At 40.9% G+C, this 25,891-nt stretch overlaps 1 protein-coding gene across 1 annotated transcript in view; it reads right to left on the bottom strand.

The window, feature by feature from the left end:
- The window catches only part of ATP8A2 (ATPase phospholipid transporting 8A2), a gene marked incomplete at its 3' end in the record, with an annotated part of 285,167 nt that overhangs the window by 245,774 nt on the left and 13,502 nt on the right, over positions 1-25,891 (bottom strand). The window contains exon 2 of the mRNA XM_084201014.1: positions 2,979-3,123. Within this exon, the coding sequence (XP_084057140.1) occupies positions 2,979-3,123 (145 nt within the window). The remainder of the gene's footprint in view (positions 1-2,978; positions 3,124-25,891) is intronic.

Genomic DNA, 25,891 nt, shown 5'->3' with positions numbered 1-25,891 from the left:
CAGACAAGTGTTTAAGTTTTGTATGCTGGATATGTCAAAACAGGTACTAGTTAGCTTTCACAATAACAAACATTTAATGGTGCAGTACAGCTGTGTTGGACAAAGCAATGGCATTTATTAATTTCTTACATTTTTTCAAAGCTTCTAAAATTGTTCAGCTTTTAAAATGTTTCAGCTGAAAATGGAACATAATTTACCTTTTTTATTAAAAAGTCCAAAATGTAAAACAAAGGAAGTTTTTCAAACTGAACAGAACATGACTGAGGACAGGTAGAAGAGGTGTTTCTACAGATGTAATCACTGCTGCTACAGTATAATAAACAACAGTGACAGCCATATTTATGCACAGGTCAAGGGCCAAGCTAAATCTAGCCTGTAACACACAGCACTATGTTTTAAAATAGTTTGCTACAAAGTTCCAAGAACACAAAATTTGGCCATTGGAGAAACCTCCTCGTAGTCTGAATTATGCCAGAGAACCTGGGGAAAGAAGAAACGTTTCTTCTTTCTACATCCTTACACTCCAAGACTTCTGGAAGAGTCAGCGCCATCTTGCCATCCACTTAACTTTTGCAATAGCACTACATACTACTTAGAAGTGGGATCAAGATAATTATCCATTTTTATTAACTTATCCAAAATCAGTCTGTCTTTATGCTCCCACAAACATTGGGATTCACTTTTAACAGTGCTTCTCTACTCACAAAAAGTCAAGCAGGTCAAGATATTTAGAACATCTTACACAAAAAGCCATACCACTAACCTACCCTCCTCCACATTTGCATTTCTTGCTGTATTTTACTTAGTTTGGAGCAAGCTTTTCACACTCTCCTTAATTTAGAAAACTTCCTATGAACATTCACAAATTCCTGCTGTTATTCAGAGAATCCTTAATGACTACCAAAAATATGACAGTCTGAACTCACACAAATTAAAACAAGCTGGTTTATTATTTTCAGTTTAATTTTCCACAAGCCCTTACATACAGATGTTCACATGCTTACCCAGCACCTTGCTCTGTGGTACACTGACGCTTCCTACGGAGACAAAACATCTGGAAATCCATCAGAGAGATCCAGTGCTGAATGAATTTCTGAAGCTGCATACAGTTAAGTCAGTAAGTCCAAAGGCAACAGAGAACTGCAGTTCCTCAAGAGAAACTCCAATATACTTAAGTAACTGAGGCCGCCTTACTCAGGTATTACAAGCTCAGGTCACCTTTGCCTTCAGTCCCACCAGGCTGAGGGAAGAAAACTAATCCAGAGGATGGAAAGAGTGCAGGCAATGTCTATCACACTTCAAAAGTCAAGAGATCAAAGCTTTCTTATTAAGCAGCAGTAAATCATTATAAAGTCAACTTAATTGCCAAGTGACACTAAGGAGCTAAGGTTCCTAATCAGGTAACGAAAGTATCTGTACTATAATTTGTTATTACACTACCTGCACTTTGTCCTATCCCTCACACACCAATATTTCTTATGACTCAAAATTTACCTATCACAAGGCCAAGATGTGAAAAGGTATTGAGAAACTTGTACAGCTATGTACAAGGGGATGCCTTCCAGACAGCAAATTGGACACAGCTGCTCTTTAGTAATAGCACTGTCAGGAACAAGTTCTTGGTAGCAGAGTAACACACTACTTTTCTGTAAGATTTAGCCAGATCAGAACAGAATCCCTTCTGGAAAACCTAAACTACAGATTCTGCCAACCCTCTATTCCGTGCTTTTCCGTCTTAAAGCATGGAAAGCACAAATAGTCTATGCACAGGAAACTGTTAAACTCATCCCTCAATTAGTCAAGGAAAAATAAAGCAAGAAAACGTTCACTATAGCTACCCACATAGAATAAGGAAGATTCTGAGAAAATGTATCATTTTAACTGCTCCTAAACCATTTCCCAGACAAATATGTAACAAGTTAAAGTTGAGGAGGAAATCACCTATAAATAAATTGCTGTGGTGCCCAGAACATCAGCACCCTTTCTAGAGGATATTCTTAGAACTGCCCTTGGTAATACACACGATAAACCAGATAATGTAAATCATCACTTCAGCAGGATATAAAACTCCTCTCTTTTCATAAAGGTACTCATTGTGTAAACTGTTCTCTGAACAATAACCAAAACATCTGCATTAACGAACAGAAGCCTGCTAAACAATGCCCCTCCTTAGTCATGACAGGAGCCATCTGTTCATCCAGCTAACCCCAGGCAAGCGTGGCAAGCACCACCACAACTTGCTCACGTTATGCATCCTTGTACTCCATGTTTCAGTCCATGTTATTTGTGTTTCCAAACTGCAACACTGGTGGCATTAATCACACCGCCAGAAGTATTAACACACACATCCCTATGTTAAAACGGGTAAGAAAATTACCTTTGGTCATCAATTAAAAGACACAAATGGACCACAGAATTTTACACATACGGATGCCAGCTTGTGGTTTCTGTAGTCATTCTTGTCTTGTTGGATGTACTTTCTCTTTTCTTCCTTCCTATTCTATACATTTTTTACATACTTAGACTAGCTGTTCTTTCAACCAAATGCTACTTTTTAAGGGGACACTTCATGGAGTTTACTGGATTCTACTCAAAGCCCCCACTGAATTTTCACGGGTTAACCCTTGCATCCAGAAATACTCGAGTAGGTCCTGTTATTCCAAAATTCAGCGCCCTACCGAAGTGAATACCTTTTCATGCATCTTGCCCACGCAGCTCTACCAGGTCCCTGCTCTCACTAGTGCCGAGGTTAGCAGCTCATCACTTGCTGCTGCTAGATTCGCCCGTGCACTGGCCAGACCCTGGTACCAAGCACAGACAACAAAACCAGCCGCCCCGGCGGACACACGTTTTGTTGTGTTAAAACCCGGCGTGGGCAGGGCCGAGAGGCAAGGGAGAGGGACCCGAGCCCTCCCAGCCCACGGCTGCGCGATGTGCGGCTGCCGCCTGTAAAGAGAGAAGCGGGGACCGTTCCGTACCTGACCCAGTTGTCGCGGAACTTGCTCTGCTGGGGCTGGTTCAAGTAAATGGTGCGGGCTGGTGCCTCGTCCAGATCCGCCGCGGACGTGGCTCCGGACATCTCATCATCCGCCTTCTTATAGCCCGAGGTGGAACAGACAGGTCCTGCAAGGAGAGCGCGGCGGGGAGGCGGTCAGCGAGGGGCCGCACCCAGCGGAGCCGGGGCGGCAGCTCCGGGGCCGCGCCGCGGGGAAGGGCCGCGGGTGGGCGGCGGCTGCGAGCGCACCCTGCCCGCTGTTTACCGCGGCGGCGGCTGTAAATAACGCGTGTCCGGGGAGGGGGCGGCGGGGCGGCCGCAGCCAGCTGGCGGCGGGGACAGCGCGGGGCCCGCGCCCCGCGGGGATGGGCCGGGCCCCGCCCCGGGAGCGCCGCCCCCGCTCCCGCCTGTGCCAGCGCCGCTCCCGCCGGGAACCGCCGGGCGGCCCCCCCGCGCCCCGCATCCCCCGCCTCCAGCCTCCCGGGCTCCGTGCGAGGGAGGCAGCCGGCATCCTGCGCGCCGCCGCGGGCTCCGGGGCCCCTCGGCTCCTTGGCGCTGCCCGCCCGCTCGCAGCGCGTCCCGAGCCCAAAGCCGCGCTCAGGGAGCGGGGCAGCATCTCCGCCAGAGCTCTCCCAGACCCACACGGGGGGACCGAGCTACCTTCCCCCGCCCCGGGCACAGAACGGGGACTACGGGCGGGCATCGGGGGAGTCTGACCCTAAAGCTAAGGCTCGGACTGAATTGATAAAAAGACTGTCTTGCTTTACACGTGCAACGTCAAAGCTTTGACTTTAAGCAGCAGAAGCATAAAGTAGTTTTCATTTCCCACTGGTCTGGAGTGAATTGAGTTCCATAAGCATTGTTTACTTTTACATTAAAAGAATGCAAAAACATAAGGGAAAGGAACTAGATATTACCTCTGTCAAGCCTCAAAACATTACCGAAGTTGTGGAAACAGATTTATTGCTTTCCCCTTCCCTCCTGAGCCATGGAGATACTTTAATTTATTTGAGCTGTAAATATATTAGATAAGAACTTATCAGTTTATTAAATAAGCCATGGACTTGCAAGCTAGCACAGGTAGCTCTGGACAAGTGTATGACAACTTGTTTTATAAAAATCGAGTACAGGTGTTATGTTAGCATTATTTGCGAACTTCATTCAAAGGTCAACAGAAGCAATAAACTGTCCTGTGAAGCTGTAAAGCAGTAAAACTACTGTTGAGCCAAATCTATTTCTGATTTCTGTAGGAAGCTAAGATGATACTGCAACAAGCTGATCTGATCAGATAGTGGTTATAAAGGACTCCTGCAGTGAATAGCAGAGGTCCCTGAAATTACAACCTCCTTAACTAAAGCTGGAGGGAAAATTTTCAGTCCTATACAACCTTAGCATATCGAACACCTAGGTATTTGTAGAGTGTGAAAACTTGTCCTGTTTAACAGAACGCACTTTTAAGCTAACATCCACTCACCCCAGACCTTCCCAAGCCTTGGTTCTGCATTGGCAGCGCAAACAGGCTCGGGATTCTCCAGGAGTCAGCCACTGGAGGGCAACGTTACCCAGTGCTCGTACACCACGGTCATGCACACAACCTTCGCGGGGCCGATAAAGGCGATGTAATTAACAGACCGATGTGCTTTCAACAGCACCGCCTCTTGCCCAAGGCAAGTGTTGCACACTGTGAAATCATACTTTGGTGACATTAAGCTGACTTGCAAGTTCGAGGGCTAAATAATTGATTTTCTTTCATTCCAGTTGATATCAATTCAGACAGCAAAAATATGCCAGCTTGATCATTTTTACTTTGTGAAAAGAGACAAATTCAGACAGTGAAATAGGAAGACCGTAGACTATGCAAGGCTATGCCATTATGATACTATATTAAGTTACTCAGCCCGAAGAACCTTGCCATGACACAGAAGACCACTCAGCCTTGCTGAATGGATATTTTCCCCTTCAGAAAAACAGAACTAAATGCACTACTGGATATTTGTTGTCCTTTCCCATTGATTTCATGTTGTGTAACTGCAAAGGAGATCAAACAACAATACTCTTAAGAGCATTAAGTGCAAGGAAGCAGCTTTCATCGGTTTTCCTAATCAAGTGCCAGAACAGAAGTGCAATTATTCTAGAACAAACATGCTGTAAAAATTGTTGGTTTTTTCCAAAGACCTTATTTATTTGGGTTTTTTTTCATAACATTCTCTGATGATTGAAATCTTCCTGCTGACTAGTTCTCCTTGCTGCAAAGTATTAGGAAGCTGTCCCACAACTTTAAGGATTAACTGAGTCAATACAGCTGATGAAGTTCAGAAGTATTTAGGTTTAATTAACGTACTATCCTTTTGGCTGCTCTCTTCAAGACAGGTGCCTCAGGGACAATTTGTCTCATTCTTTAGAATCACTGAAATATTTTCAAAGCAGACTTACAAGTGTGCAGAAACAGCTGTAATAAGGTTTTGGGTTTTGAAAGTGGCTCAAGGCAGCTGCTTCAGCTCTTAGTGGAATAATGCTCATTTTGGAAGATTATCCAATAATCCTGCCCATCAGGAATGCTTCCCACCCACCTCCCTCCCCTGTTACTAAGCAGATCATATCCAAAAGCCTGCAGAGAGTGGCCTTTATTATTGGCTGTAGATCCTCTCCTTTCCCTGCATTTCCAAAAAAGTTAAGGAGCCCTGAGCTTCTGAGGGCCTCCTAGTGGGCAGCAGTCCCAGGAGTTATACCCCCTTTAGAAGTATCCCCCTCAAGGACACCTGACCACATGCAGATCATCACTTCAGCCATGCAAAAGTAACTTCTCCTCTGTTTTTTGTTTCAGAAAGGCTGTAAGAGTAAACACAGCAGACTTGACCACCTCCAACACTTGTGGAACTTGAAACTGAAGGCTCAGCAGCTCTTATTCACAGCAATGTTTACTTCCCTGTATCCAGAGGAATAAGATTCATTGGCTTCATTTAAGGGCATGCCAACTTGTCACTCTCTCCCACAAGACTTGGACCTTTCTTAGGACTTGCAACACTGTTGTGCAATTTATTTTGCATCCAACTACTCATGCTTCAATTAGTAGTATTAATAACAGACCGCTATCTCATAGCCCCTTCATTTAGAAGAGCTACATCAGATGGAGTTTACATGTTCAGCGACATCACATTTTGAATGCCCTAATCACATTGATCTTAAGTCTGCATCACAGAATTGTTTAGGTTGGAAAAGACCTTTAAGATCCTCGAGTCCAACCATGAACGCAGCACTGCCCAGTCCACTGCTAAACCACGTTCCAAAGACACAACTACCTGTTTCTGAAGCGTCTTCAAGGATGACAACTCAACTACTTAGATCCTTGTGGCACTTAAACATTGTCTAATACACCTTGCTTCAATTCTGAGACACTTTCTGCAAGAGTTTAATACTGCTTCCCACTGTACTTTACAAGTTCAATGAGTCAGACTTGAGTTATAAACTCCCTTATAAAAAGCCCATTCATTTCTTCAAGGCTCTTACTTCACACTATTTAATGAGGTTTCTTCTAAAAATAGATGGGATTAAAGCTTGACAAAAATACAGAGATTTTATAGCTTTCTCTCATCATTAAGAGAAACCAGACTTCATGCCCTGACAAATTCATATGGCATTTATTATCACTTGAAAGCAATGACTTATGGTTTAATACTCTTACATCACGGGGCCTGCAAAGATGACATTTTTCCACATGTATCTGTCTCCTTAATGTCTGCTCACCAACAGTCATAGCTTCTGCATGATTGAGTAAATAAAGTGTTGTGAATTCTGTAGTGTTTTGAAAGATGAGTCACTTGGGATGCTTGTCAACTGTCAGAAGTCACAAGGGAACTCATGCCAAAATTTTATCACTTTTCACTTAAGTAGATCAGCCAGCTAGTTACTACCTCTAGCTTGGTGAAGTGCTTGATTGCTCTAACATGTGTTCTATTTTTGAGAAAAAATTATTTTAGATCAATTAAGCCCCTCACCAAAACATCAGAACCACAAGCTATGAGAAACAGCTGGTTTGTAAAGGAGGAGTTCACCAAAGGCTTCATGCCATTTAGAATTAAAGCAGTGTTAAGAGTGTTTACAGCCAAGAATCATACTTCTGATTCTGCACACTGTTTGCAGGACTAGGATCTAGCACAAGAAAGAGCTAAAGTACACTGAGGTAAAGAAGCTACCCCTATTTGAGAGCAGAGCTGGACTACAATCTCCAGGGGTCCTCTCACCTCAAGCAGTCTGTGATTCTAAGCTCAGACAGTCACAAGTCAAAGTTTAAGTAGCCACACAAAGTTCCCTGTATGCTCCCAACTGTACTAAGCAACAGTTTTGAATTGAGATATATGAAAGACAGTTTTCCTTAGAGTGAAAGAGAGCCTCACCTAAAGCCTCCACAAGCTCACTTACAAAAAAATGGCATTTTTGTTATTGGTTAAGCCTCAAAGAAAGAGCTATCAAAACAAACACCTGAAAAGCTAAGAGCTGTATTTAGAGAACTGGCAGACAAGTTTAGACTTTTCCTTGCACTGAAAAGCAAATTTGGCTGTCAACCAGCTACCCAGATTCAGTAACACACTCACTTTCTTGGGATAACATTTTTTCACAGCATCACCATCACAAACTCAGTACCAAAGACGACATCAAATGAGGAGTTCTGCACTTCAGGATTGCCAACAAGTTAATATACAATTACTCTGAAGCAGTTTGTTTTACCTGAAATATCTCATCTCTTGCATTATTCCCCTAGCTGCTTTCACCATTCAGCAGAAACACAGTTGAAAGTTAATCTAGAAGCACATAAGGTGCTTCAAAGAGGCAGAGCACAGCATGCTGCCAACAGGAGATGCAGGGCATGAACTTCAGCTACCAGGTCATCAGAGAGAGCTTTGCTCCACAGGACTGGGACACCTTGACCTTGAGTTATAACCAGTTCATGTGAAAAAACCCCTAATGAACAGTGTTACAGTTTTAATTTAGGAATTTAGAAAACTGCCAGTGTTCAACAGCATAACACTGTAGGTAAACATCCCGACATACTCATGTCCAAACAAGGGAAGACCTGGCAAATTTCACAGTGGAGCTTTTATTTCCTTCTATTAGCAAAAGTAATTTTAAATATGCTTCCTTCACTGTAGATCCATGTCCTGCAAATTGAGATATCTTCAGATCATCTGCATGCAAGTGCCAGAGTTCATAAAAGCAGCAGCCTTGAAAATACCAAGTTGCAAAACACCTCTCAGCTCTCTCAAGAACCATGCAAGAACTGTTCTGTTTTAAGTTACTGGAAATGATGCGGCTCTTTTGCTTGCTAAAGGAGAAACAAATATCATCCAGGATTCCTGACCAAATGACACTTACCCTAAACCTTAGGAGTAAAGCAAGTTGCATCAAGAAATGAAGCTGTTATTTCTTTTAAAAAGTTATATTTAGTAGATGGGGTTTTAGATGTGTTTTACTGCAAACTGTTTCAGTTCTGTAAACAGCACCATGGATATTACTAATATTTATCTTTTAAGAACTTAAAGCTTTCAGCAGGTAGAGTTAACATGTGTGGTACCCAATTATCTTTGATGAAAGTATGAAAATATGAGCAAATCCTGTCAATTTTAACAGGCAGCTATAAAACTTTCTTCATCTTTCCCAAGAGACTACCTTGCAGTTTGAAGCCAACCAGACCTTCCCTTCACTAAGAACAATCTTTTATACATGACAGTAACAAGTGGAGGATTTCCATGGGAATGCAAAAGCTGAGTAGCAAAAAGGAGCAAATTACTGTACATTTTCACCTGGGACTTCACTGGCACTGACCTTCTGAGTCAATAGCATCTAATCAGCTTATAGGGTTAAGAGTGCTTCCATCTACGATCACAAGGAGGCCACGACAAATTCTAGTGACAGAAAATGGTTGTTAGCTTCAACAGACACAATACATGAGAACATGTGCACAGCAACCTTCAGACTATCATCAGGGAATGTTTCTCAGGGAGTGCTGCAGCATGAGCTCTCTGTCCATCTCCATCATTCCAGCCATTAGGAGCCCTACAAAAGGTCTTGTACACTAAAGTGCTTGCTACCATGCAACACCAGAAGTGGACAACAAATCAGGGCAGTTACTTACTGAAATACTACTGCAGATATCCAAGGGACTAGTCAGTCAGTTCGAGCCCCTCCACTTACCAGCTTGTGCAGCAAGGCACAAACAGCATTATGTGCACTTCCAGGGAAGGTTCTGTCTTTCTTTCTCACTAAAGACAACATGAAACAGAAAAGCTGGAAGTAAACTCAGGTCTAATTTTTAACTGGTAGGTACATCCTCCAAGTACTTTTATTGCTGGTTTGGATTTTCAGGGGTTCTTATGGTTTGGGGGTGTTTTTGGGTTTTTTTTGGTTTTGGTTTTTCTTTTAAATAGTTGCATGCAGAGAACCTGAAAGCATAGTAAGTGAGCAAAAAACCAGATTAGAATTCTTCAAACAAGACTTGATTCTTTAAAGTTACCCTGAATTTGTATCTGTCAACAGCTAAACTGTTAGTGAAAAACCTTGTTTTCTGCTCAAGCAACTTGATGTAGCTATGGAACAGTCCTACTGTGAGTCAAACTGAGGACAGTGGGAGTTAAAGCTCTTGGATAACTCCCCTGTTCAAGTCAGAACACAAAAAGACATCCATGTCTTTGTAACAGATGTTTTAGTGATGCACAGCAAGAAAGAAAAGCTATTTTATGCACAGCAGTGAATCAGTTTTGAAGATAGGAATTTTTTTCTATGTGAGATACAGACCAATAAACAAATGGATGGAGACAGTAGCTCCAAAAGGATATTAAAAGCAAATGAAGCTTCAGAAGCACCAGAGAAGACCAAAGGAACATTATTCCCTGGATTCCAAGATGCAAGGAGGAAGTTGTCATCAATCAAGCTAACAGATATTGCACAGGAAAGTAAACAGACACAGGTCTGTAACTTCTCTCCTCCTCTTTACAGCTATGCAACGTGTTGTCTATCAAAATTAACAAGACTAAGAAGGCTGTTGTTGGAGAAGAAAGTTAGCCACTAGGATAATGCTCATGGACTTCTGGCATCTCACAGTGAACTTCAAGGATCACTGCAAAGAATGCTGTTCTGCCATGGGAGCTCAGCTAAGCCAGGAGAGAAGGTTGGATATATAGTGGTCAATCCAAGGAGGACCAGTCTGCCTGTGGGATGGAGCTACAGAAGAACGGCTGTGTTCTAATCAATGCACAGATACTCACAGGATAGGTGCATCAGTAGCTCACACATGATTGTGTTAACAGACACACAGCATCAGTAGCTCTCACTTCACTGAACTGCACACATTTATGGAAGACTTCTTGTAGTTTCAGCTGATGCAAAAGCAACCACTGAGGTTAAAGAAACTAGGAGAACCAGAGCTCCATTTGCTTGGCCCTGTTGATGTTAAGCATGAACAGAATAGTATGTTCCTTGTGAAGTTTAGTCATTTTTCTTGTGTTTATCCCAGATTTAAGCTGAATTTGACAGCACTAAAAAAAGATCTTTTTGAATAATTTTAAATTACTAACTAGGAAGTTGTTAGTTCTAAGAAATTCAAGGCACAAAACACTGCTGCTTTTGAAGAGCAGCCTCCAATTGTAAACGGAATTGCATGCCACAGAGACAGCTGGAGCCTGGACTTTTTTTTGCATGTGCTCAAATTCACTTGAATGGAGTAGCTAAATGTTAACACAAACCAACAAAACTAATTCCTAGCAGAACATTAGAGACTTCAGAGAACTAAACAGCAGCAACCAGAATTATGGTACCTCAGGAGTTCAGCAGAAACTGTATACAAAGAGGATTCAGATGCACTCACACACAAATACTACGTATTTCCAGAGACAGAACAGAACTCTTACTGAGGGAAGGGATAAGAAGCAGATCCACACAATAAAATTCACCTATCTCTGTATGAATAACAGACATTATTCAAAGCAAAAAAAACAACTGGCAGAATACTCAGGTAGGGAAAGCAAAGGTGCCTACAGTTACTTATAATTTAAGTTAAAGTCTCCTTGGTGCATTTCTTTTTGCTTCTTGAAGTGACAAAATAAAGGCATAATGCTTCTATTCCCTCTAACAACCCTCATATGCAACCTTGGTGAGACCACAAGAAGAATATTGGCCTAAAATAGCTCTTCTCCATCTCACACATAATTTTGTACATTCTCACTTAATGTCAAAACCAAGTAGTTTCTGCTGATAATGCTGAACTAATAACACTGCACATGATCTATTCTTATTCTGCCTCAAGCTTCAGAGCCACAACTGTCAGCTAAACTCCAAGGATGAAGATGTATGACTAGTCAGTAGAGAAGTTAATTCCTTTTTTTCCCATCCCAGCTTCCAAACTAACATTACAAAAATATATTAGGGGGACTAGTAATTGACACCAGTTCAGCCAAGTGGTTTGTTGTTAGTTTAAGAGTTACCATATTGCATTGAACAAAAATGGTGTTTCTAGAAGCTTCACTCTTATCCAAACTCACTTATGTATTTACAAGCAGTTTGTCACCAGAACTTGGACTTATGAAGGGGTTTTTGGTATATACAACATGGGTTTGATTTATAAGAAGCAATAGCATATCTGATGCCTGAAAAAAATAAATTTCAGGCAGCGTATAAATTAGATCTAATAGCCTGACACAAAGTTGAATACTCAGCTACAGCAGAGTTTAAACTGTTCAACACCAGAATTTTAAATAGGCAAACACTGCAGTTCCAGTAAGCTCAAGGAGCCTCCCAAGCTGTCACTAAAATCCCTCAAGTTCAAATCCAAACACTTCCTGTGAAATAGGTTTTTTTCAAAGCTGTTCAGACAATTTGCACTTCTCAGACTCAGATTCAACTCTGAAAATTGAGTTCCATATGTTCCAGATTTCCAACAACTTCACAGATAGTATAAAGGCATGAAGGCATCCCAAAAAAGTCATCATTTTTTTCCAACCAACAGCACATGAACAAGTCCCATAAGCAACACCAGTTAAGACAACTTTGAAGGAGGCAACAGAGGCATTGGTTCAGTGAGAACTTGATATACCAGGCACTAGTGTTCTCTCTTTGGGGTTACCTGATTTTGACACTCTGTGGGACAAGGCTTCTGCTATTGGTAATGCCACATGTCACCACTTCAGTGCTCTTTTCAGAATTTACTATTATTTTTAACTCCTGGATAGCATGGCCTACCATGCCAACCATCAGTCAAGTTCAAAACACACGCACATATTAGAAAACAATAAACAAGTCTTCAACACCTGAGACAGTGTGGAGGGCACTGGATTTAGATTTATGCTTACATTTAACATAACTTAAGAATTTTGACACAGAAGGCAACAGTGCAAATGCAGGTTCATGGGCAAACACATGAAAACACACTGCGTTCACTCTGTGTGAACTTCCAGCCTCTGAGATAAAAACTTTTAAATTATGTTTCTTTTGAATTTTCTGCTAAAGAAAAAAAATCTTTCAATACAAAGGAAAGAACTTAAAACACAAACCGTTGCATTTGATAATGCACAACACTAATTCTACTCCCGCCTTACTTACAGGAACTGCAAATAATGAGACTGGATCAGAGATGTGACTGTTGAAACAGTTTCTAGAAAGTGAACATGAGGTGGCAGAAGCTACAACTACATTGCAGTCTTATACTTCAAACAAGAATAAGAATCCCTCCTGTGAATAATCCCACTGCTCAAGGAGGATCCTGTAGCTCTAGCACTTTTGTCAGATACACCTTGGATAACCATGACTAGTAATCCCATTTGTGGGCCATGGACACAACTATCAAGTACAGCGTATCTGTTGTGTGATTAGTGGAATATTTAAAAAACAGACATCAGAAATCTGCTTAGCACAACTGACAGCCAAAGCTAATCCTGAGAAGAAAGCAGCTACAGCCTTCTTGCCTCACACCTTTGAGGCCTGTTTCCCTGTATTAATATTGGTTGAAGCTAAAAATATCTTTGGCGCATCATAATTCTGTTAGCATTCTGACACCCAAGTGCTCTTCCCTTTCTGTTCTACAACACTGCATCTGTTCTATAACAATTTATTAACAGCTTTAAGCATATCAGCTGCAAGCACAGCTGATCTTGATTTCTAAGAGAACAATTTAAACAAGAAAAATAAATGGGTTTCCATTATATGCTTATGATTTAAAGCTGTTTTCTTCTACTAAAAGCCCAGAGGCCTATAACACTGGCTTCTAGCCAACAGTAGATTAGAAAGATTTACTGCATACATAGCAACCTTTTGCTCTAAAGAACTCCCAAAGCTGTTGTTCTTAATTCTGCCCACCCCTAGTTCAGTGTAATGCACAGCAAAAGCAGCTGCCCATTGTACACAGTTACCTAGAGAGAAGCATCTCTTCCAGCAGCGGCACAGAGACATGATGTTCATTCCTTCTTGCACTGGCTGCATGGAGATGAAAACAGCAGTAGTCCTTCAAAGATCTCTACAGCATTAGCAGGTCTCAAAGCTGATTAAAGTGATCCCCATGGTAATCTGTGAAATATATGTTTGCACTTTCAAACTGCCCCACACTGGATTCACAGAAGGCAAGTGTGCACTAGGTGCCTGTGTATACCCATGCACAAAGAGACAGCTGTGCATTTCACTGAAACATTCTAATAATTTCAACCAGAAAAAAAAAAAAAAAAAAAGGAAAATTCAACATCATCCTGGATTTCAGCACTGGACTCTGACCCTGCCTTCCCACCTCTACCAGGTTTCAAAGCACAATTTCTCAAGTGAAATCCTAGTAGAAAGATGTTCTCTTCCTATCAGAGATGCTATCTGTGATGTTACAGGTCATGAGACCCATTCACCTCTGCAGGCATAAAGGGTTATTTTTAACTTACTTTTCTTTGCTTCAGAACAAGGTTAATAGCAAAGTATTTTGGCTGTCAAATGAAAAGGTTAGAAATTATTTCAGCTATCAATTCAGGCAATAAAACCCCCTTTCCCTTGAGAAAAGAAAGAGTAGTTTTCACTTTATTTTCACCCATAGTAAACCCCATTATTATGTGCCTCTCTTTAAAGTCATATCTAATTTGTTGGATACATCTTGGATAACCAAACCATTAGTCCTATTTGTGGGTCATGTACATAACTATGAAGCTCTAAAAACAGCTTTCCAGGGTCCTTCCTCCCTGGCAGTCTCTCTTCTTCCCATCACCCCCTCCAAACTATTTGCTTGTTTTCTGGATAGGGAATAGAAAAGAAAATATCAGCAGCTTGTTTAAAGCCTCAGAAAACAGACATAGGAGGAAGCAAGAACTTGGCTTTTTGAACTGTACCAGGAGTGACCATCCCAGCAAAGCACTGGATCTGTAGAAGATTCCCCTGGGGCCATGAGACCCACTGCAGTGGTACATATTCTATTTTTATCAAGGAAGTGCAGTTATGCTAGGACAGCTGTGTGCTCTGAGAAAGCCAGCCCACATTAGCAAGGGGAGATGGGAAGAACCATCACTGGTTGCCAACAGCAGCACCTTGGCCAGTTCAGCCTTTCTAAAGCGACCAGCACATGAGTGTTGGTGACACCATCAGCTGTGGGGTTCAGTTCTGTTTATGCCTGTGCAGAGCCAGGCTCCAGATATGAGGGGTGTATCACGCCCATCTCTTTACACCAAGCTGCATGCACCACCTGACAATTGGCACAACAAAGGCTGGCAAGAGATAATCAAATATTTATGAGCAACATAATGACAGGAAACCATGGAAGACACTGCTAGCTACAAATAAGTGCTTTTCCCTCAGGAGAGGAAGGTAACTCTAAAATTTTAGGTGCTCTTATCCAGCTTTCATTAGGGAAGCATGTTGCATAATGCATGAGGAAAACATCAGAGAACAATGTTTTAGAACATCATCTATTCCCTACACAGATGCATCCATGAGTAGATAATGTTGTATCTGTTTGTCCTCTGTATATAGTGGTGCTTTAATTTCCTTACTAAAAATATGGTAGAAGCTCACTGCCTGCCTATACCAGCCTAGCCTAGATCAGGTCCCATTGTAGGGAACTGCTGTCTTGAACCCAAACTTCACCTTTTCCAGGCTGGTGAGGTCTGACAGACTGCAGAGGCACCTCCAATACATCTAGAGAAGAGTATAGCAATAGCACTGGAAGGGCCAGGACCTTGTCCTGGGCTCCCACTTACACCCTACAGCCTCATCCCAGCCATCATAGCCACTCTGAATCTACCTTATTTCAAAGTTTCCTCAATCTCCTTGCATCCATCAATGGCTTGTGTGCTCTGTGAGCTCCTCTCAGAGTAAGTAGAACATCCATAAGCCATATACAGGATTCTCAAGAACCATCAGAATGCAGTTTAAGCCAGTACTGTTGGCATATTTATCATCAAGTGTGCTGCCTTGCATCAGTACTGCTTTTTATTATTGGAAATCCCTTCCATGCATAATGCTGAGTATCACTGACTCAGTGCTGGCAGCTCCAGGCATTGACAAAAATGAGTCAGACATCAAAACATTACAAAAGCTTTTTTTAGACATCATAATGTTCAGAGTTTTGGGTTCTGAGGCTTGGTTTTGGTCCTTCAAAAAAAAATAAGTACTTCCCTGACCCTTTACAGTAAACACATGACATGTTCAGGATTGCCTGCAATTACAGCTTGATTGTTCTGCAATGCAGGCTTCTCTCCCCACACACTACTTGAAAGTGAGCTAGAAGCTTGACATAATGTTGATCAGAAGTATCATCAAAGCCGGAAGTACTTGCATTTTGCTTTAATGCTGAAGACAAAGTTCATCTCTGATGTAATACATGTGTTTGCATCTTGTTGGGTCCAACACTTATTCTAGTAAAACAGACTTGAATATAAGTGTCTTTTTTGTGTGCACCTCCCTAACAGATTTTTGCTTGTTTAGTATACCTAGCGTTCATATGAAAGGACTAGATTAAAACCAGAAGCTTACAAACAGAACAGAAAATTGGATAATTCCTTAATGCATTCCTCCCTCAGGGAAACTGTTAACACTTCAGCAAACTTATTAACAACCACAGAGAATGACTAAATATCAGATCAGTTTATTACATATCCACTTGTATCTGCTGCTAAAGTCACCTTGTGATTGTCATCTTGTTTATCCTGACAATCAGAACTACATGCTAGGGGATAAGCTAGGAATGCCCAGCTAAAATGATTCACTAAGGAATGATTCACCAGCAAACAGCAAATATTTTAGAGAGATACCAACATGAGCACATGAAAATGAAATCTCTAACCACCTAATTCACAAGCGTTGACCCAGTCTCAACACATCCATCCCCACCACAGGTTCCCTGGGTTTTGTAGCCAAGGCACCAGGCACAGCAGGGTAAGGTAAGAGTCAGACCTGTGCAGCACTTGGGCAGCACAGGTGAACTTCTTCATGCAACAGGAGCTGGGCTCTTCCCACTCGTTTCCAGCACTTCTGTCTTCAAGAGCCAAGTGCATCACAGACCCACCATTTGTAACACTGAGCTATTCTTCATCCCACAGATACCATTGTGCATTTTATTACTGAATGAGCCTTCAGATTTCACCACGAGCACTTAATTCCTGAACATTCTGGGTTCCCAGAAACCTAGCCTCAAAAATTTATGCAAGTTTCAACCCTTTCTTGGCCTTTGTACCTCCCAAATCCAACCATGTCTTTTGTTTAGTAATCAGTCCATACCCTTGTGGAGTACACTAATTTTTGAAAAGCCCTCTTTTACCATTAGATTTCAGACCAGAACAAATTTTTGAAGGGTCATCCCTCGTCAGGAAGAACACAAGCTTCTTTCCCATTCTCTGTCTCCCACATTTTGATCACGAAGGTAGCCTACACCCCTCCAAGAGCCTGCATCAGGTTTTTTTTGGCCCACACCTGCTGCAGCAGGCATCACTGCCCCCAACAGTGCTGCTGCCCCTACTTCTGCACTCAGACTTCCACTCACCCAGCTGTGCTGACAGCTGACTGCATCAAAACTTGAAGCACAGTAGGCATTGCTGCCAACCTCTGCTGTCACTGCAGTTACTCTATATTTCAAATGTAACCTTACAGAAGAGCACAGAACTGTAAATGACCAGGGATCAAATTTTTGTCCAGTATTCAACAATGATCTTCAAAGCTTTGAAGTCATCCTTATTATAAAATAATTTGAAATCAAATACAGAATTTCTATCAGTCTTTCATAAATTCTAGATTTTCAAATCTAGATCTACTTTCCTCCTACAGTTCCAAGTCTCTAAAGGAGAAAAAATTTGTTAGAGAAATGCAAAGTAAAACTTCAGTTCAACTGCAAATACGTATACAGCCAGTTAACACTGTTTTTTGGGGTTTGCTTGTTTGGGTTTTTTTTGGTTTTTTGTTTTTAATTCTTGTTTGGTTGGGGGTTTTTGTTTGTTTGGAGATTTTTCAGGTTTTTTGTTTTGTGGATTTTTCTTTTGTGTTCTGTGTTTTGGTTTGTTTTTTTTTTTAAAAAAAACACTTGAAAGCAATTTTATCTTACTTGCTCAATTTAAGTTTTTTGTGAAGGCTACTACAGGACATTCTCTCCACGCTGAAACAACTCCAAGGGCATTGACTATTAGGAAGGTACCTAAACACACCAGCCCAGCAGTGAAAGAGTGGCCTGAAATAGTGCTGGTCACAACGTTTATGAGCAAAACTGAGGCTGATTGTTGGAGACCCCAGAATAGAAGCTCATCTAGACAACACCCCACCCTAGCAGTTAGTCCTGTCCCTTCTCCAGTATACACACTGCTCAGAAATGAAGTGGATAAATGATTTTGAGTGGTTTGCTGTGGAAGTTCTTCAGTTGAAAGATGAAGTTTAGGTCTTACTCTTTCAAGACAGGTTGCTACATACCTAACAACAGCACAGATCAGAGCTGAACTGAATTTTTTAAATTAATTTTATGCAAGCCTCTTTCAGAGCATTTGTCCAATCACCAAAATTTCCCTTCAGCAGTCCACTTTCAATATAATACAGTTTTGCTACAATTAACTTGAAGTTTCTTTCTTAGCAACTAATCAAGCCAGCAAAGTTAAGGACTAGAAACTGAACATATTCTAGAGATGATGGCTTCAGAGACACATCTGAGCATCAAGATGTCAACTTCTTTTATAAAGTTTTCTACTCCTTCTTTATGGTTTGATCTTTATTGGTGAAATGCAAATATTTTTGGAGGCCAGAAATGTATTTTTGACACAGTTCAACATCACATTAACTGTTGGGAGTCCTAGCAAAAGGAGCTTTTCCCTCTGCAGGGAGTGAGTGATCTGTGCTCCTCCAAGAAGACTACTCTGTAGAGAAGTTTAAACTGCTTAACAGTATTAGAGGTCAGACTTCAAGCCTCTCCTCTGCCCACAATCTCAAATACAAATGATCACAATATGCTGAGCCCCTGCAGCACCTTCATTCCACACAAACTGACTACTGGAATGTGGATCTAGCACTGGGAGCCAGCAAAGCGCCCACAGCCACAATTACAGCTCAGAATGCTGCAAGCTGTTAAAAACCAAGTTTCACCCAATTAATAACTTGCAATAAAGCAAATATCTCTTCATTCTGTGTACTTCAGTGTAGAGAGAGAGTCAATACATTGGCCATGTTCCTGGCAAGCCAATGAGAAGGATTACAAGCAAAAAACCAAATACCACAGCTGGCTTAAGTGCATTTGCTCCTTTTCTGGTGACTTCATCAGTACTGGCCACAAACCACACTAATTAGCAATTACTCAGGTCTTGTAACAGCTAATGATTTCTCAAGCCTGGAATGTACTTCTCTGCTGTTATATTTAGACAAATTGTATTTGTTATGTAACAAATTGGATTCCCAGCATCTTGCAACTGAAATATGACATTTTGTTTAAATATTACATTAGAAAGCCCATGTTCCAATAATTTCAAAATAAGATCTGGTACCACCAAAATTCATGGGATTTTTGTTGGGATGAACTGACAAGTTTTCCATTCATTACACTTCACCATCCCACCCACTATTAACTTAACTTTTATTGCATTCTAAAAGGTTAAAAATCTTTAGCATGCTGACTCAGATCAGATTGGTAGGGGTAGCATCTAATTACAAGATTTAATTCCTTCTGCCTGAGGCTGCTGGTTAGAGAGCAGAGTGGCTGAAACATTGGAAAAACAGCTCTTTTAGCATCCATCAGTGGACTCAAGTGATTTAAGATAATGATACTGTTGTATCAAACCCCACTAGTCCAAGCTCAGTTTTCCCAGTCAGGAAGCCAACTTTTCAAGTGCAGGTAATAAGAAGGGTAATAACTACTACTGCCACTTGCATTTGAGAGTATTTTCCAGATAAAAGTTCAGGTATAACCAAATTATATTCCTTTGTCCCTTGCTGGATGTTGGTCAAGTTCAGAAACCTGCTTTTTGCTCACCTCCAGGATTTATCCTTTCAAGATTTTCATAAAGCATCAGTTCAAAAGAGTCCTGAAGTAACACTTGCATTGAGCACCATTTTTATGCTTTCATATGGCAAACATTGACAGATGTGCAGAGAACTGCCTATGAGGTCAGAAAGACCATTCTTCTAGGAGGTATTTGTTAATAATGAAAGCGTAGCTGTAGGTTCTCTTTTAAATGTAATTCCCTAGCTTGTACAATCAAAGATTCATGTTCCCTATCATAGACTGGGAAGGGAATTAATTCTCAGAGCAGCCCAGATCTATGGAGACCGCAAATAACTTAGTATTCAAGAGTGTAACCTCAAATAACTTAGTAAGAGAATTTTCAGTTTTAAATTTATTTTTACCAGATCATCTCCAAGCTGTTGATTGGACTCTTTAAATCAGGAAATAGTAAGGACTTGTATGCAAATGCATGGAGTACAAACAAGAAAAATCAATTTCCAGTCTCTTACTCGGTTATGCTATTATGTTGTTTGAATAAGATTAAAATCTCTTAATCCTGATGGGATTAGTGATGAGTCAGCCAATTCATATTTATGGAATTTTAATGGAGAAAAGTAAAACAATTTTGATTTCATGATGGCATACCAAAGCTTATACGGCCATAAGATCTACAGAGGATTCAGCTTTTCATATATCTATTCTGTATATTTAAATATATATTAAAATCAATAAATATGAGATTCATCACAATTCAGGAACCTGCTAAAGGAAGCCTTTCTATATTCCCCTTCTCTAAAAAAAAAAAATTACATCAAATATTTCGTTTTCAAAAGGTGCAGGGAAGAAAGGAAATTCCAATTGTCTTTTCCAGAGTCAAAAGGGAGCCTGAAGAAACAGCCAGGTTATGTTACCTTCTGTTTTGCAAGGCATCTTTTGACTAACACTGAAGGTACTGGGTCCCATCTGCCACCAGTCTTTGTCCTACAGCAGCCAGCAAGTTTCAAAACTTATATAAATTTATAAAATAAAAAATATTGCAGCTTAGAGAAGTTTTCTACTTTGTATAACTTAGTTCTCCAAGTTGTTGACATTTCTCATCAGAAATCCAACAAGATACTAAAACATTAATTCATTTCAAGAATTTGACTTCAAGCCTCAATCTCAAGGCTCATGGCAAAGGAGCACACTAAGTCCCACAACAGAGAGAGTATGGTGCCTGAAGCCTTCAAAACTTGCTGAAAGAAAAGCATCTTGAAGTCTGATTTTACACTACTATTCACAGATAAACAGAAGTGCACCATAAAATTAAGCACACTCTGAAATAAGAATGATGTACAGCTTTTATCAGCAGAGCTACTGGCCTATCACTCACTCCATATTTATGCCTCCTTGGAGGCTTCTTGTGGTTCAGCTCTAAACATTGTCCCATCTATACATACTCAAGTGCAGCTTTTCTCTTCTTAAAAAATGCAATTTTTTTTATATCTGGCATACAAAGGAAGAGAGAACAAGCATTTCATAAAGCTACCTTTCTTTCTAGATTATCTTAGTGCTACCTACAGTAAATGCACTTCACATGTACAAAGTGCTTTTGTTTCCAGAAACAATTATTCACCAAGCAATCACAGTCAAAATCAAAGCACAAACCATCAACTTTGTTATCCTCTTTTGTATTTTCTGCAAAGATAATCACTAATATTCCTGTTCTAGTGGCTAGAAAAACTCATAGGCAAACACTAACAGATATCACAGGATGAGTCTCTGATCTCAAAGCACTCCAGAGCAGTCTTCCAGTACTGAAATGCAGGAGATGCCAGCTCACCTCTATTACCACTGTAAACATGCCCACAGCTTCAGTGTTGCCAGCACAGTGTATGACAAGACAGAGGAGCCAACTGCACCTCCAAAGTCACTTTTGCACTTGGACTGCCAGACCACCCCTGCCAAGTATAGTAGGAATGCAGCACTGTCAGCTGAAGTCATCTCTGACTTCCATGAAGACATTCAGGACTAACAGAACACCATTCTTAAAAAAAAAAAAACAAAAGCAAGCTTGCACCAGGAGCAAATTAGTTTGTAAATTTAACTAGCAAGATTACCAACTTCTCACTCACCTTCATACCTACTGGATCACCTCTTCACAGAATGCACAGAAACCCAGCCTTTCAATAAATAGGAAAAATGCCTATTATACATCTATTATCTAAAGATAATACTGAATCGTCATAGTGAACTATTTTCACTTTTGTGAACTGATGTTCTGCCACCTAGCTTGTGCTCTACTAACCTTGGCCACCAAACCAAACTGAAGCAGCATGCCTATAATAGATAGTCCTTGCAATCCAGTTAACAGTGCTTTTGTCTCATTCTTATCAATGCAGTTGCTTCCACATGAAGTAGGCCTTCTACTTTAGAAAGTCAAAATATTGATGTCGATAAAGAAGACAAAGTACTTACAAACAGTGTAATACAATCAATAAAGAGAACAGGTATTTTTATTTCATCCTTTTACTCTTAATATCCTCTCAAGTAAACACCAACAAAAGCCAAACCTTCATGATGTTAAGATAACTCTAGTTTGCTCTAAGTAGCCTAAAGCCACTACAACTTCTTGCATTTATTTGCACTTACATTAAGCCAGCATTAAAAATACTATCGAGTTTATTTACCTTTTTTTTCTTTCTAGGGGCAAGAATGTTAAATATCTGTAGTGGGAAAAATAAAACCATTTAACAATATCTTCTTGGAGTGACAAAATGAAGCAAAGAAATGCATTCTTCATACCCTGCGGCAGTACGGTACAAAAATGCCTTTTATAATGAAAGGTCACACATGCACTAATCCAAAAGCAAACTGCTCACTTATCTATTCTTGCCTAACAAAGCCCTACAGCCTAACTTCTGGTGACTGGCCAAAACCTAACAGACATTAAAGATTCAGAGGTAACACACTGAATCTCTGTGCTTGTAACTTAGAGAGACCAAGCAGAGCATTTCCCCTCAGGTTCTCAAGGTTTAATGCAGCCTCAACATTCCTCTCATAAAAACATTCTAATGATTACTGGATCAGTAGGAACTCCCTTAATGGGTAATCCTCATCACACAGAAAAATCTTCTGTTAAAAAAAAAAAAACACCAACACCAACAAAGACCTCAAAGGAACCCACAGCAGGCTATAAGGTAGAGATAGCTCTGTTCTGGCAATCACAGATAAGCAATCTGATCAAGACCTGGGGAAAACTGGCTTCAGCTACCACAGGGAGATCTAGAACAGCTCTACCAAAATCCAAATTTGCATCAGATGAAAATCCTGTACTGTGCATCTTCTGCCATCATTCAACTTCAGTTTATGCACTCCAACTAGACTTACCTGAAACCTGTAAGCTCTATGAATTACATACACAGCAGCTCTGCTCCAAACACCCAGGACATTAGCAGGTACCCTCAGTGCTGACCAAGAGGCAGCATGAAACATACACCACTAGCAATGCCAGTATTGCAGTATTCACTGTTCAGACATGGTTAATGAACTGAATTTGTCAGAGGCAGCTTAGACAAGCCATTTGCTTGCTCGGCAGCACCTCACAACAGCTGTGTATGGACAGAGCTGCTCCTACCTTAATGGAGTAAGGTGACTGATGAGTAGAGCTGCTAAACTTCCTTCAGCCAATAGCAATCAGATCACAAAGACAATCCCACTGCTTTATTAAAATGTAAGAGCACTGGGAAAACAATTTATTCAGGAAGTCAGGTTTGTTCTCATGTCTGCACTTGTGTACAGGTGGAAGAGCTCCACCTGTATTGTGGAAGAGCTCAGCAGAAGGAAAACACATTAGGAAATCCCTGTTTCTTCAAAGCATCTTCTCTTTTATGCAGGTAAAAGGATGGATCTTTTGCCTTTATCAGATATGGGTTGATAACAGTATTGGAGCATATTTTAACACTTAAGACCAAAACATAGTAGAGCCAACCCAACCAATGCTGGCCTCTCTACAGTTTGTGACAGATCCTACTGCAAAAGCCCAACAAATCCAACGCCATGTCTTCATCTCACCACTGACAACTTCTTTCACTGGGAAGGGCTCAGCCATTTCCTCACTAGTGCTGCTGACAGCTTAGACAACCTGAATGCTGATCTGAGGTAAGGCATTGTGAGAGAATGGCCCTGCAAAGTGGAGCCAGCTTTGAAACAGTGCGGATCCCTCAGCACCCTTGAGGACAACTCCCAACTCACCCTTAATAAATCCCCCAAAAGTCTCATCTTTTAAATCCAAATTTGTCCAAAACAGCAACATAACATCTCCAAACCCCGAAGTCCATACTCTAGAGAATCTTAGCAGAACACCATTTTTCAGTAAGACATTTAAATACATGACCATATGGGCATAGCCTGAGCACACCTATATGCCATACAAGACAGCTGAAACTGCTTTTACAAGAAAGCATTTGATTACAAAGTAGGGAACTAAGGTTTAAACAAACTCCTTTAAACCTCTGGGTCTCAAATCCATATATCCATTTTATTGCATGGGAGGAACAAAGACTGATCCAGAAGCAATTTTTATCATCAAGGACCAACTGATGGATACAGTCAAGCATAAAGTTCACTCCTAGCATTTCTTCAAACCCCTTCTCTCTGCTTTATAGCAATGAGGCACATGGTGCAGAAGACAACTGCACCATGGATCACCATGGGAAGGATCACTTGGAGGAGGAAGTGACTCGGCTACTGCAGAAGCAAGCCCTAATCTTACCTCATCCTGACTCCTTAGATGAAGGTCCTGCTGCTCACACAGGCATACACATCCAAGCACTCACCTTAGACACTCAGACACACCTTTGAATTGGCATGGAGCAGATCCCATCTGCATTGCTAAGGGCTTGCACAAGCCACCAAAATTAGCCTACTTAAGAGGGTACCCCAGCATTATACTAAAAGTTCTAAGGATTGAATGTTAAACTAAGAGCAGCACATTATTAATCAACTACATCCTTACTACTCTGCTATTTTTGCCATTCTCCAAATGTGTTTAACACAGAACAAAGCAGATATGAAAAAGATAATGTGGGTAAACTCAATTATAGTCCATTCTCTTCATTGAGGCAACTTTTTTAAAATAAAAATCGTATCAAGTTGTTCATGAAGTACTTAGAAAATATGACTGAAAGGTACTATTACAGAACCTATCATGTACCAAGCCATGCAGGCTCATATGGGTTATGTGGCTTACTGTATTCATTAAAGGTTCACTACAACTGTTAGTGGGACTGTTAATGGAAGCATTCAAGGGAGGAAATTGGCAACCAATTCATTCTCTCTAATTGCAAAATACTTTCAAATGTCTCATGCAGCATCCAAATGCCCTGCAGAAAACAGCATATAACTGCATTGTGCAGTAACTAATAAAATTAGTCTATTGTGTCCTTATTTATCTTTTAGTAATTTGTCTAATTTAATATCTGCTAGCTACATTGAAGTCTGACATAATGCAGGAACAAAATTAATACTGTCTTGTTAAACAAAGAAAATTTTAGCCCTCCTCCTTCAGAACAAGGACTGTTTAGCAATCCCACATGATGAAGGGAACACTTCATAACCATGCAGAAGACTGCACTGAATCCCAGAAATATGAGCATAACCCACACAAACTCATCACACAGCTTCCATGAGAGCAACAAGAAATGCCATCCTCAGTGCAGAGTGAACATCATGAAGTTGCCTGTTACCAGCAGAAAGTCACTATAAACCTGAGGGTAACTATTTCCAGAGCTCTTGGAATAACAGATATATGGCAGAGGGACTCTGCTGTCCTCTATCACCCTCACAGCACAGGGCATGCAGAGAGGCAGCACATTCCTCAGAGTCATTTCTTGCCTCCAACAGACATTTTCTTCTGTTTAAGGCACCTTCAAACGGGAACAAATATGTTGGTGTGAGAATTAGCAGCCCTCCCAGAGGACTGCTACCTGGCAACTTCCAGAGGACTTGGAATACCAGACAGAAACTACCAACTCCAAGAGAAGAGCTGCAGCAAAGGGGGTGGAAGAATGGATACCTGCATTTCAGGTTTTTTATATCTGAACCTAGAAGGGTAGTTACTGCACTCCCAGCCTTTACCACCAAATGAAGGATTTAGTGCAGAACCTCTTATATTGATTACAACTGATCTGTATCACCAAGGACTACCAAAGCCAGAACACAGCTAATTATGTTTAGGGCAGCTTAACAAAGATATATCTGCACTAAGCTCAGAACAGACTTGTGAACTTAATGAACATCTTCCATGTAGGACAAGTTTATTTTCAGAGTAATGGATGTATAAACAGACCTACAAAACAGAAAATTCAACAGTAGTTCTATGTTTAACCAAGGATAAGGAAAAAAACTGCCATCACACGCCTCTGCCTGTCCCTGTCAGGAAGAGAGCACTACTGACAGATAAGAGAGGCTTACAGGTTTGCAGTATCAGCCAGTCTTAT

This window comes from Fringilla coelebs (genome assembly GCF_963513975.1).
Source record: "Fringilla coelebs genome assembly, chromosome: 2".
Classification (NCBI taxonomy): domain Eukaryota; kingdom Metazoa; phylum Chordata; class Aves; order Passeriformes; family Fringillidae; genus Fringilla; species Fringilla coelebs.
This window is presented reverse-complemented; position numbering and strand designations above follow the sequence as displayed.